General features: G+C 38.9%; 1 protein-coding gene across 2 annotated transcripts in view; it reads left to right on the forward strand.

Moving 5' to 3' along the window:
- The first annotated feature begins 767 nt into the window (after positions 1–767).
- ARFGEF1 (ADP ribosylation factor guanine nucleotide exchange factor 1) overlaps positions 768–13,874 on the forward strand; it is a 92,572-nt gene continuing 79,465 nt past the window's right edge. For both annotated transcript variants that reach the window (XM_062570302.1, XM_062570303.1), the window contains exon 1: positions 768–941. In XM_062570302.1, the coding sequence (XP_062426286.1) occupies positions 818–941 (124 nt within the window). In that variant the 5' untranslated portion in view covers positions 768–817. The remainder of the gene's footprint in view (positions 942–13,874) is intronic.

Below are 13,874 nucleotides of genomic sequence, written 5' to 3' on the forward strand. Positions count from 1 at the left end.
GCTGAGCTTTGACCTTCTTTGGGGTCTTAAACGAAAATGCGATGAAATTACCCTCTAGCAAGCCAACGGAGGCGGAGAGGGAAGCCTAAGAGGGCAAGGAAAGAAATAAAGAGTTTTACACAAGCCCGTAACAATTTAATAACCGGAGGCGGGAGTCACCACACAGTTATACATAGCTGCGCAGAGCGCGGGGACGGTGGCGGCAGGTGCTCCCGCCGCCATGGCGCCTCGCTTCGGCTCCCCCGCCCCTCCCCGGCGGCGGCAGGCATCTCCCTCCGCGGGGCGGGCAGAAGGCGAGCGGCTCCCCCCGCCCCGCCGCCGCCCGGCCCGGCCCGGCCGCCGCCCCCGCCCCGCCGCGGCGCGGCGCGGCGCTTCCTCCGCGCTCGGCGGCCGCGGCCCTGACGTCGCTTCCTTCCAACATGGCGCGGGCAGGTTGTTGCCGCAGCCGCTGCCAGCGCCGCCGCTGCCGCCGCTGATGGAGGCGGGTGCGGGCCGGGGGCGGCGCGGGGATTGAGCGCGTCGCGGGCGGCGGCCGCGGAGACTCGCATCGCGCGGCGGCGGGGACGGAAGAGGCGAGAGAAGGCGTCGCCCTGCCTCCGCCGCGGCCGTTGCCTGTCGCCGCCGCCCGGGCCCGCCGCAGCCCCCGAGCGGGGGCGGCCCCCGAGCGGGCGCCGCGGCCCTGCCGCCCAGGCGGCCTCTGCCCCGCGCCGACGCGGCCCCCCGCAGCCCTCCCGCGGCGGGAGCGGCCGCGGCGCCGCTCTGCCCCCCTCCTCCCCGCTCCTCCTCCCCCTCCGCCGCCGCCGGCTCGATCGCGCCCATGTATGAAGGGAAGAAGACGAAAAACATGTTCCTGACCCGGGCCCTGGAGAAGATCCTGGCCGACAAGGAAGTGAGGAAGGCGCATCACTCCCAGCTGCGCAAGGCCTGCGAGGTGGCCCTCGGTGAGGCGGCAGCGGGCGGCGGCGGGCGCTGTGCGGCCTCCCCGGGGGACGGGGGCTGGGGGAGGCCGCGCCGCGGACTCGGGCGGCGGCGCCGCGGCGGGTCACGCTGGGGCTGGGGGCGCCGCGGCGCGGCGCGGCTCGGCCCGGCCCGGCCCGGCCGGGCTCCGCTCCGCCCTGCTGGCAGCATGAATAGGCAGAGCGGGAGGCTCGGCGCTGACCTGGAAGCAGACGGCCGGCGGGAGGGAGCGAGCAGGTGATGGGAGTTAATGGAGCCCGCGGCGGGGCCGAAGCGAGGGCGTTGGGGGTTTGCAGCGCTCGGCGGCGCGGCGGAAGCGCCCGATGGCCCGAAGCGGGCGGGTGCGCTCGGCGGCGCGGGGCGCGGCGGCGGAGCCGCGGCCTCGGCGGGGGCCTGGGCAGGGTGCTGGACCCCCGCAGCGAGAATACGGCGCGTTGCTGGAGAAATCCCTGCTTAGCTTCAGGAATACATAAGTGGATTATGCCTCTCCCATTCCTGTGTAATTGTTTCTGGTTTGGGGGATAATTATTTTATGAGTTCTTGATCTCTCTTTTTTTTGTGCCGTGATGTCTGGTCAAATAGATATATTTGAAGAGATACTATTAAACTGAAACTTGCTTGCTTCAAAAATAAATTATAAACAATTTCAGAGTTCTGTCATGCTGTTCACTTCTGCTTTAAAATATCTTTAATTTAAAAGCAAGAAAAGAACCCTTTTCTTTCCATCTTTGTTTGTGAAAGACCTTCACAAATGGAGGAGGAGAAACGGCAATAGCTCACCTATTTATTTCTTAATAATTCAAATAGATTTAAAAGAGCTTCTTGCATCTCGCATTTGTCACTAGAATTATTAGTAACAATAATAATCTTATGATTTAGACCGATGGGATTAAACTGATATCCCTCTGGCTTTTCCATTGACTTTATATTGTGTATTTAAGTTAGAAATAAAATAGAAAAATATATTTTTTCCTTATTAAACTGAATTTGCATCCAGACTGTATGTCATCCATAGAACTAGACATGAGTATTAAGGTTCTACTGCACTTTATCTCATATCTGGTAGCTAAATCTGTCTTAAGTATCCTTCACATCCCTCCAAGGATGGCTCCGTTGTTACGCACGTTGTAAAGCGTGCCATCTAGACTGTGCAGTGCACGTTTTTCTTTTGTAAGCTGATCTGTGCAAAGAGCCCCCAAGCACATGTCCTGGTGGTTTCCGTGCTACGGCATTGAAACCAGCTTCTGTGGATCTGATCGCAAGATTGGGGCTTATAAGGTATGGCATGTGGACATAACAGACAGCAAAGGATGGAGAAGAAATACAATCAGGAACACGAAAAATATCAGGAGCGGTATTAATTACCACAATTATTGAAAATCAGTATTTAGACTATGATGCAATGAAACATAGTTTGGTGACCATTTATGAACATAGCGTGGTGCATTGTCTGGTTTTGTGTGTTACAGAATGCTAATTCAGAAGTAGCAACGTTTAACTCTTTCATAGTAGTGCTCATATCTACCTAGAAAAAGCTTCTCAGAGGAAACTAAATACTGTCTCTATTTCGCAGGTGGGGCAACTGGGTATTAAGGCTGAACTGTGTGTGTATGTGCTTTTTTTTTTTTTTAATGATAGAATCAGAAATGAGATGCTTGTGTTCTGTTCTCTCCACCTGGCTCTTCATCTGTTAGATCAGATCAGTTCCATATTGAAGAATACTCTTCAACTGAACTCTTTTTTTGCCACCTGAAGCAAGGAATAAATACTACTTTTGCATGAGATAGATACTTTAGATAGCAATAAAATTAATGATAAAACATGAATGAATGAGTAGTTTAGAGTTGAGGTGAATTTATAGTTAATTCTACGAAAGTCTAATGTTAGTTTTCTTGGATTTCTTTTTAAATTATGTTAAATAAAACTTAACGTCTAAAAATCAAGTATACGTCCTCAAATCAACATCATGTTTTTAGGGTGAATACTTAATAGATTAGTCTTTGCTGAGGTTATTTGAGGCAATACAAAACCCTGCCATTATTATCTTAAGACTTTTTTTTTCCCCAACATGACTGTAGTAAAACATTGCTTATTGTTAGTAGATTAGATGCTCTAACTAGTAACAGTTGTGTCATTTATCCAGAATCTTGCATGCCCTAGTCCTTGTTTTGCAGGATATTTTGACATAATGATTTGTCTATGAAGCTAAAGTTATTGGAGAGCATTTCAGAGATTTTTTTTTAGGTGAGAATTTGGCTAAGTAAAACAATTGTCATGGAAGTGAGAGAATTTTTTTTGGTCTTTTAAGTGACCTGTTAGACCTTTAGATTCTATTGATTATATTTGTTTATTTTAATTTTCCTTCATTTAGAAGGAAAACATTCATTAGAATGGGCACCCAAGGCATTAGAATTTAAATTACCTTAGAATCACTTTAAGAGGCTGAAATGCGCAAAAGATTTGCCTATATTTTTCTTCATATTATTACTGCTATTTTTCAATAGTAATTTTATTCAAACTGTCAGGTTAGTAAGAATTATGTAGTTTAGCTATACAGTTTCCCACTTTAATATATATTATTTTCTAAACTCAGTATTTATGTTGTTTTACAAGTTATTTATATAAGATTAGCTGCTGTTATGAAGTATTTCAAAAATAAGAATGCAGTGACCAGAAAGAGATTTTTTTTTTTGCTAATTGTACAGCAAAACCTCTGCTTTTTAGGTTTACAAGCAATATATAAGAATCTGTAAGAATATCCTCTTGCCATTTTGAATAGAAATGCAGTAGATTTATAAGGAAATGCATAGTAATTAAGATAGTATTTCATTTTTTTTGATTTCTGAATTCTGAAAAAATTCCCAATATGCATTGCAGTGACAGTCTGACATCTGAGCAAGCATTAAGATGAGGTCCTTCTAATAAGACCATAATTTTTCTGGTCTATTAGAAAAGAAAGCAAAATATGAATTAAATATTGCAAGAATAGTTTGAGTCACAAATATTTGTTGGGTTTTAATAGGGAAAAAATATGTCTAATATTTACATCTGTATCTAATGATTTGCCAGATCAAGTCTGGATTAAGACAGAATAGTCAACTCCAAGTTTAACTGTTTTTATCTAACTTTATCTTTTCTAAAAACGCTTTCTCTATGTAAAGAAATTCTCTAGTCATCTAGTGATGTCAGGTAATTAAGAGTTTCATGTTGTTTATGCATAGCAGCTGCTCTTAACCTATGTAAGGAATGAGTTCATCTTTAAAATTGTCCACTTGCACTGCATCAGGTAGCAAACATAGTAGGATTAGACTTAGTTCCCTTCACAGTCAGTTCTCTGTTGTTTTTGAGCCATATTACGATCTGGGAAACTTTACAGTAAACATACTGCATTATATCTCGAGCAAGGAGGATAAAATAAAATGTCTTGTGGGGGAACTACTCAGCTGGATATTAAGTTTCTAATGGAATGAACACAAAAATCTTAATGCTTTGTGTTCAGAATCCAGGGTGTGGATTTGTTCTTTCTATAAAGAGTCTGTAGAAGAACTAAGTTTAGCCAAACAGAATTCCGAGCTTATATAAAGAATACTTACTCAACTGCAAAACAGACTGTAGCAACTCTTTTAGTAACTGTTTTAAGTCCCCAAACTGCAAAAAAGTAATGTAGAATAGTACAGATACACTCCACTCTTCAAAGTATGTAATAGTTATGTATGTGTGCTGCTTTGAATTGGAAGTGCTGACTGAGGAGTGCTGAAATTGTTTTAAAAGGTTCTTTAATTCCCCTGAGGTGGTTTAGTCTCTCGGGCAAAGATTGAGCTGGATGAGGTAGACCTCACGCAGCATGGAAGTCCCAGACCCATCCGGTTTGTGCCCCCACTACATGCCTGTATAGGATGTGGTATTACTATGTGCTGAATGATGATTTTTCTCATAAAGTTTGGAGAGGAACTCCTTGGAGGTGGGAAGATTCATCTTTACCTTCAACTGTAGATTTGCAATAGGCCTGGGAAAGTCTCTGCTGCATCTTATTTTTCTGTTTCTTTTCACCTTCCCTCTTTTCTTTTTCTTCTCTTGCATGCATAGATAACTGTGTACTAGATTGAGAGTTAATTAGATTAGTAGTCAATACAGAAATGCATACGCATGTTGCAAATGCTGGATTTATTGAATAATCCTAAACTAGTTTAAACAATTAAAAAAGGCCTCTTGAAGGCCATTACCATGTTATTCTTGTGGATTTAATTTTACTGGAGAAGCATAGGATGAGCTGAATTTCTGTTCATATTTTGCATAATGGTGTTTTATGCAGACTACCTTGCATCTTCTATCACAGTTCTTCATTTTGAGAAGAAGAACTCACTTTTTGAGTTTTTCCTATGCTTCGTACAGGGAGATCGGCATGGTATTGTACCATTGTCTGTTGTTTGCATGTGCTATAGGCATTTCCATAGTATACAAGTCACCATTGTCTATATGAGGTTTATTTTCTTGTTGCAGTTGTCCTTTTGAAACACTTAGAGTAAGTATGCAGGATAAACAGTTTTGTTGTTGTTGGAAGAAATTAAGATACGTAAATAAATTCTCTTAATGTTGCAACTGCTTTTCTCTCTGATTACTAGGGCTTTAACTAGCAGGGGTTCTGTGTGGTTAGGATCTCTTTCACTTCGCGAAGACTTAAAACTTAGCTTGGTAACAGTAAGGTTTGCTTTGCCCAGTGTGCTGCTTTCCAAGCTGCCTTCTGCCCTTATATGAAGTATAGAGTACTGTTCATGCCATATTTACAGGGCTAATTTAAGAGAAGTTGCATATAGTGGGAATTTTTTTAGTTTTAAATGTAAGTTGTTTTTGACTGTGTAGAATGGCAGTGCTAACCAGCTTTAATCTGGTAAAAGGGGCTGGTTGGCAGGGGACGCATAAAAACATTGCTGTAGCCAACAAAGTAGATTGTGTTTAGGTTTGAAAAATGTTAATGGAAAATGAGTGTGTGTGTTTTTAAATTCTAAACCAAAAACCAAGTACCTGGTTTTTCAGGTGGAAATCTGACTTTCTCCTGAAACACCATCAATTAATTGTCAGTTAAAGACTTGATATTTTCAAAATATCAACATTGATTTTTCACTGCCTTTTAAAATCTAAAGCCTAAAACATAGGACAGCTTTTAAATATATGTTCTGCTGCTTATTTTAGGGCACTAATTGGAATGTTGAAGCTTAAATGATAAGTTATTGCCTTGTGATCACACTGCATCTATTTCTTGAAATGAATCATCTTTACTGTTTTGTGCTTTCTTTTTATCTGGTTGATCTTTTTCTATACCTTATTCTGATACTTTTATTTTTGTAATTGTCATCTTATTCTCTTTCCTTGTTTTTTGTTTGTATTTCTCTCTGTATCTAGTTATTACTACTGGATCTGGTTTGAGAAGTTTTGTTTTTGCTTTTATTTTTCAGCACTACACCAGTATCCATACTTATGCATCTTCCTCTTAAATAATTAAAAAGAAAAATAACTTGGCCCATTGACATCAGATGCATGTTCCAGGCTTATTTTGGGGTCTTTCAGAGAATAATTAGTGTTTGAGTTAGTATTTTGATGGCATATTATTAAATATATTAATTTGTTTACTCTTCAGTTAAGATCATCCGCTGGGCACTTGTAGGCCGGAGAACATTAGCCAGTGGTGTTGCACCCAGTCTCTCTTCTTTTACACTTAGTGAATCTCTTCTAGCTGAAATCACAGACTCATGAAGAGTGAGATTAGGGAGGCTTGTCTGCTTTTGGAGCACCTGTCAGCTTTGGATTTTTTTTTTTTTTTTTTTGGGGGGGGGGGTAGTATTGGTATTTTTAGGTCTCTGACTTGTTAGTGCCTTAAAGTAGACAAATACTGCCCTCAGCCAGGGAAGCAAGACTGGGAAACCTGTGCATGGCCCTCACTCAGTATTGTAATAGTGGTGAGTGGTGACTATGACTTGCATGGAAGGGAAGGGGTTGTGTGTTTTCTGCACCAGGCCAGAGTTTTTCCATGTGTGATGTATAAAATTGGTGGTTTGCTGGGAGAAGGTGTCTTTTTCATCAGAGGCTAAAGAGACTGGGACATTCAACTCCTCAGACTTAAAGGAGGAAGAAGCACCAAGGACGGGACAGAACTGTGCAAGATGCTTGGTTGCTCCTATCTGCTGGAGGAGGCAAGGCTGTATTGTAAATGTCTAAAATACGTAGCCTAACTGTGCCAGTCAGATCAAAAAATATTCCATGCACAAGTAGCAGTTATTACAGTGCCCTTTGCATCAATAAATAGTAGAAGAATATGTAGGTTGCCATTAGGCAAACCAAACATTTAAGAAAAACCAACTTCCCACCTCCCTGCTCACATTTATTGTTTTTTACAGATATTTTTATTAAACCATCCCCTGCATTCCATTAAAACATCTCTGTTTTGAGAGATAAAATAGATGATGGCTCTTTATCATGTGTTACTTCCTGTTTTGAGTGTAAATACAAAAGAGCTGCTAAAAATAAGCCTGTCAAGTCCCAAGAGTTTGAAATACCTGGCAGAACACCCTTATTGATTTCCAGTAAATCTAAGGACACTGGGAAAATTCCAAAGGACTGGAAGGAAGCTGTTACTATGCCAACCTTTTAAAAACGATTAATAGTAATTACTAGCCTATCAGTATGGTGGTGTTCCTACATGAAGTAATGGAGTAGCTGATGCATGATGTGACTGAGAATAAAAATGCCAGTCAACAATGACTTCTAGAAAAGATGCAAAAAAATAAAAGCTCTCTACCTGCTTTAGTTATTGGGACAAATTAAAAGACAGTTTTCTACATTTTAGACTTCTGTAGGTTGTGTATTGTTCTGTGCCTAACTCCACATAATTAGAAGTAAAAATTGCTCAAACTGACCAGAACAAAAACTGCTCAACTGGCAGGATAGGCTTAATAGGATGAGATTTGAATTGATAAATAGTGACAGATTTTCTTAATTCCATCTCCACTTCTCATCTTGTTTCTTTCCACTGTATCCATGTTTTTAGCTATTAGGTACTGTTCCTGCTATTTGTGGGTTTGCTTGCATTTTGTGTGTGTGTTTCTGAATGTGAAATTTTGTATTCTTTGCTCTCAGTACAGACATACGAGGGAGTTTTAGTTGGGAAGTGGGAGCTCTTAAACTGTCTTGAAATCTTGAGGAATATGAGCTCTTAGTATGATGCTGTAGTTTAGAGCTGCTTTGAAGCTTGGATATGCAGGCTGGAGGTTACACTGAGTCTACCTGATACTGCTTTTGGAATAATGTTTCTTCTGGTTTCAGCAACTCATGGGTTTTATTATCAAAATGAGACAAACTTGAGGAACCATAAGAGTTAGAGGATGAAAAAAGTCAAGATTCTTAAATCTGTGCCTTCTGTTTACACACAGGTAGTAAAACAGCAGGATAGTTGTATTCTGTTACTGAAAATCTTAAGATTGCATTTTCTTTTCCAAAAATGTGTTTTGATTCAAGCAAAAACTGTTTCAGAGAAGTCTGAGTTTGCTTTTCAGGAGTTTGTAATATGAAGTCATGTTGGATACTCACTGACTCTGCAAAAAGATGATTCTGTTTTGGAAATTACTTTATCTGTAACACTTAGTTTCTCTTAACTTCCCATAAAAAAAAAATCATATGTGTACTTTCAAATATGATACAGAGATGCGATGCACTTAATGTACATTAGAAGTGCTATTTAAGTGAAAGAAAAATAACAAATAGAATTTCTTTTCTGAGAGTTTAACTTCTTTTCGCTTTTCTCACCTTTCCACTGATCTGTGCTCCTTCAGAAATAACAAATACCACAAAGTTCCTGAGTTGGTTCATCATTGCTGCATTTTAATAGTTTATTGCTCGGAAACAGACTTTTTGTAGCATGTGTCTGAGCTGTTTCAGATGCACTGATAAAAGTGTAGGTTACCGAAGCAGCGATGTATTTGATTGCCATATTTCATTAGATTTGCAAAATATCTTTTGCTGACTTTTTACTTTTTAAATTTTTTTTGTCTTATATTTTGCTTTTTTTGAGCCTGAACAAAGCACAGCTTTGCAGTGGTGTCTCAGGTAAATTAAAAAAGAAAAGCTGCAAAACAGATTTGGACTTTAACAAAGTAATGGACAATAGCTCCTGCCTAATGTGATAAGCTAATGTAGCCACTTGTTTCAGTGATCAAATTCTGTATTTTTTTTTTTTTTTGCAAGTGCACTGTTCTTGTTCTGTTCTAGTATTATTGCATTTCCCTGCTAAGCAGGGTTTATTTTAACTGTATTATCTAACTGACTTCTGTGATGCATAGCTTTTTTTTTCTTTTATCCTAGTATTCTATTTCAGAATTATACAGGCACTCTAACAGCTTAACTAAATTTTACCAAAACAGGCTTATATGTAAAGCATGACTATCTAGGGCATGATTGTCTATTTCTGTTCAGAAATTGTTTTTTTTCCTAACTTTTCTATTCCTCTAGGTATCATGTATACTAATCTAAAATGAGATTACATTGTTGTTGATGGTATGCTTAATACTTATTTTTGCTCAAATGCTTAATGCCTGCTGCTAGGCTCTTCAAATTTTTTTTTTTTTTTTTTTTTTTGTATCTATTCCTTGGATTAGAGAAAAATATTAGGATATTTTTGAAAGAATTGGAAAAATATCACAATCCTCATTTTGTGTCTGTTCTTAAATGTAGAAGGAGATTGATTTTTAAAAATAAGATCCATTAATAATACAGGTTCTCCAGTCATTGTCTTTAGCACCTGCTGATAATCTTACAGTTTTGGTAATGTTATTTTTTGTTTTCACTTAAATATAGGATTAGGTTTGTAAAATATTTTATGTCAAGAGATTTTAATCAGTACTAGATACAGAGGTGTTTCACTGCTGCATGTTCTTGCTTGACTTAAATATGCGACTCTTGCATGTCAGCCTGAGTTGCAGTGCTGGAAATGTTGCTTGAATGACCAGCAGATGCTTCCTCATTGCAATGGGCAGCTTTGCAGACAGTCTGAGAGATACTGGGGAGAGCATCTATTTAGATTTGTCAAACTGAGATTATAATGTTACTGAAATTACAGGGTGTACTAGTAAGTTAAGTAGCATTTTATAACTACAGGGCGCAGCTGTCCAAATACAGTTGAATAAAATGAGGTATGCATACAAGGTTTTAAATCTTGTTTGTTCTGAAAATTGAATAAGTACATAAACTATTTCTTAATCTTGTATGACACTAGTTAGATTTCTCTTTGATAGCTCCCAGTCGTATCTTAAAATTAAAACTGTGCTAGAAATTAACAGGATTCTTCTTGGGCAAAATACTGTGCTTTTTTGGTACAAGTCATAGACTAATGGAAATGTCCTTTCAACAAAGATGTTCTTTGCAAAGGTGTGGCTCTGTTGTGAGTAAATCTAACATACCTACCTGTGCCTTAACAAGCAACCTTTTGCGGTATGTGGTGTGAGTATAAAGGGATGGTGCTGTTGCATGGACCCAGAGTGCAGCAGTTGGCATAAAATCATAATCTCTTGCTGGAACTGAGGAAAGCTAGAAAATCCAGTCTTAACTCAGTTTGTTTCATTTGCCTAATGGATTGTGGAGTCTGAGAATCCTGTACTGGATCTTGTGCACTATTTGGGTAAGTAGATAGGTACAAACCAACCTTTACTTTCACTATGCTGAAATGGAAAAGAGCTTTATAACTGCTATGAGTAAAACCACTAGAATAGGATATGTACATCTGCGGGAATATTTGAAAGCTATATAGAGATGACTAAGTATCTAAGAAGTATGATTAAAATTTTCTTTGCCTGCGGTGCTGATATTTTCCACTTATGGGTCAAGACATAATGTGTTGTTTTGTATGGTTATGTGCTCATAATTATATATAGGTAGAGATTTAGAATGCTTAGAAAATTTAAGCAAAATTTTTTTTGTCTTTGAAATCATTTCTAACACTTGCTGTGACTCTAAGGAAAATAGGCTGTGATGGTCAGTGAGATGTGGAAGAGCTCTGGGCTTATGTTTTAGATGCAGAGAGGAATAGAAGAGGGAGTAAGTTTAACTGACATTGCTGCATTTTATGTTGTATTCTTAAACTCCAGACAACATTCGGCACTCAGATTTGTAACCCTCTCCTTTACACTGAAGGAGGAATAGCACTTGGGCCTGGCCCATCTACTTGATCCTCCTTCTCATGTAAGAGAGGAGGTTGCTCTTCCATCCTTTCAGTGATGAACATCAGGCAGGTGGCATGGTACCAAGATGTTTCTTACCTTTGCCATTTGGGTAATTGTTTCGAAAACTAGATCCGAGGGCTGGGTTAGGGCAGAATACCCTCACGTGAAAGGAAGAATTACTGTTTTTAAAGCACATTCATTTATAATTTTGGAGACTGTTAAAACAAAGCTAGGGTCTCTTCTAATTTATTATCAGTATGGATAAAACTTAAGGAAAATGCATAACTTCAGAAGTTTTTCTCAAATAGAGCTGGTACCTGTGGCAGTACATGAAATAATCATTCATAGCTCTTGAGTCAGATAAAAGGCTGCTGACTGACCTCTGTAGAGGTAGAAATGGCCACAATAGTTTTCTGCCTATGACTTAAAAAAAAAAAAAAAAGAAAGAAAAAGAAAAATCATAGATTTCACATGGAATCTCATAGATGCTTCTGTGATGATCAGCATGGAACAGGGGGGATATTTACATTTGTTTTTAACTAGATTGCCTAGAAATATCCACTGTGATTTGTGCTGGCTTCTAAAACATGAAGAGCTTTCTATTATTTTGATATGAGCAATAGCTAGAAAGGCCAAGTATCCTTGTATAAAAGAGAAGGTGATTTTGAAAAATTTGATTGTTGTAGTTTTGTAACAGCGTTCATTTAATCAGTTATAAAGCTCTTAAAAGGCAAGTAGAAGGGGCAGAATTTCAGTGCAATAGGAGGTGTAAGTAATTGCAGTTAATTATAGCTGTATGTATTTAAAAAAAATCTACATGCACTTGTCAGTGCAGGTATACTTTTTCATAATAGTTTATTCTAAATTTACAGATCCAGTACAATTGAACTGGATGCCTTAATTGTCTTGTGCTTTGCTGCCTTGGTAAGCATTGGTGAAAGAAGCACTCCTTGTAATACAGTGTACAACAAGGGTGGGGATACCTGAATTCTATAATGTTGACGTTTTACAAGCAGTTTACCACTTGTCTTCTGTTTCCAACCTGAGAAAAGAAGGAAAACTTCTTATATGACTGGTTGTTTTAATTAAGCAGTCTGTACTTTCAAAAATATTTACTTCAGATGGAAGTAAAAGATAGGAGACAGAAAAGTAAATGTTTCATAGTGTTAGTCTTCTAATGCATATGTGCTATAATGGAGGAGGTCACATTTGAGCTTTGAGAGTGCTGTAATGCTTATGTTCTTACTTCTAGTGTTCATTCAAAAATCTTAGTTCAAGCTGCTTCCTATATCTGAATTTAATGAAATCAGAAGGTCTTCGGTAATAGTGCAGTCACTATGAAGGCTTCATTTGAAAGATCTGCCATCAGAACCTCTGATTTGAAGTTTACAAATAGGAATTCTTCCAGGGAAAATTATAAATCTGATATGGTTGTAAGATTTGTACATTTTTGGGAGAATGTAAAAATAAACCTAACCCCATACCTTTTTTTTTCTGTTAGTCTTTTTTTCCCCTTTGCTAAATATAATTTGACAAAACTGACATAACCAGATTTAAATGTAATAACTATCTTCATGAGTCTAAGACTGCTTTGCTTTTCCTATGACTCAGAGCTAAGGCAAGAGGGAAGTGGCATAATACTTTTTAATTAGAGGTTTACTAGTAGCATAATGCATGTCTACATTTACATGTGACCTTTAAAGTTTTAGTGTTTGAAATGGCTGAGTCTTGCACTGTTGTTTGTTTTGCTTTTCTTTCTTAATCATTACTTGCAGATTCCTTTTGCAGGTACTGTAGTGATCAGGCCAGCTAATGGGATATAGATATATATAAAAAAATATATTTGGTCCATTTCTTCAGAAATCATGGAACTAGTAAGGATCTTGTATTTAAGTCTGAAATAAAGCTTAGTAATTCTGAAACTTTTAAATTACCCTTTAAATTTCCCATTTCCAAATGAACAAGAAAATAATTGCACTTGGATATCTACAGCAAAGATGGAGGTGTAGATCCTTTACAATACACCTTTACAATAAGGTAAGGTGTAGATCTCCTGTTTCTTATTTCAAAACAATGAATGCCAGTAAAAGATGAGACCAGATCTTGCTCCTGTATTTCACAAGGATCTTTCATTTTAATTCTAGCTGTTCTTAGAACTTCACACTGCAAAAGAACTTACTGTCCTAGATTGTATCTAGTCTTTAGTGATTCACAGTGTTGGTTGCTTCACAGAAAGATATATGAAACCTAATCACAGACATTGAAAATTTTATAGCAAATGATTGCTGCTGTCATTGGAAGATGATCTAAAAGTAGTAAGGTTGCATTGTCCAGGATGTGAGAAGGATGACTAGATGAGCAGTTGGATCAGTTTTAATACCAAAAAAAAAGTTTCAGCAGTCAAAATGAACATCAGTTCTGAGGTAGACATGCTCACATGTCTGTTTTTAGAATAGTCATCAATATGAGTGAGGATTTCTTTCATTCTGTGAGTCTGTTCTGTATATGGGCAGTCTTTCAAACTGAGATTGTTTACACACCGCTCTGCAGGGTTAGATTTACAGAGGCCTAGATGTCTGAGCATTTGCATATCTCTTTAATATTTGTTTTAGTCCAAATGGCACACAGTTTTGTTTTGAATATTAAATTGACATTGAAAAAAACTTGATCACTTTATAATTAAAGCAAAAGCTATCCAACTATCTCGTTGGG

The sequence above is a fragment of the Rhea pennata genome, chromosome 2 (genome assembly GCF_028389875.1).
Source record: "Rhea pennata isolate bPtePen1 chromosome 2, bPtePen1.pri, whole genome shotgun sequence".
Classification (NCBI taxonomy): domain Eukaryota; kingdom Metazoa; phylum Chordata; class Aves; order Rheiformes; family Rheidae; genus Rhea; species Rhea pennata.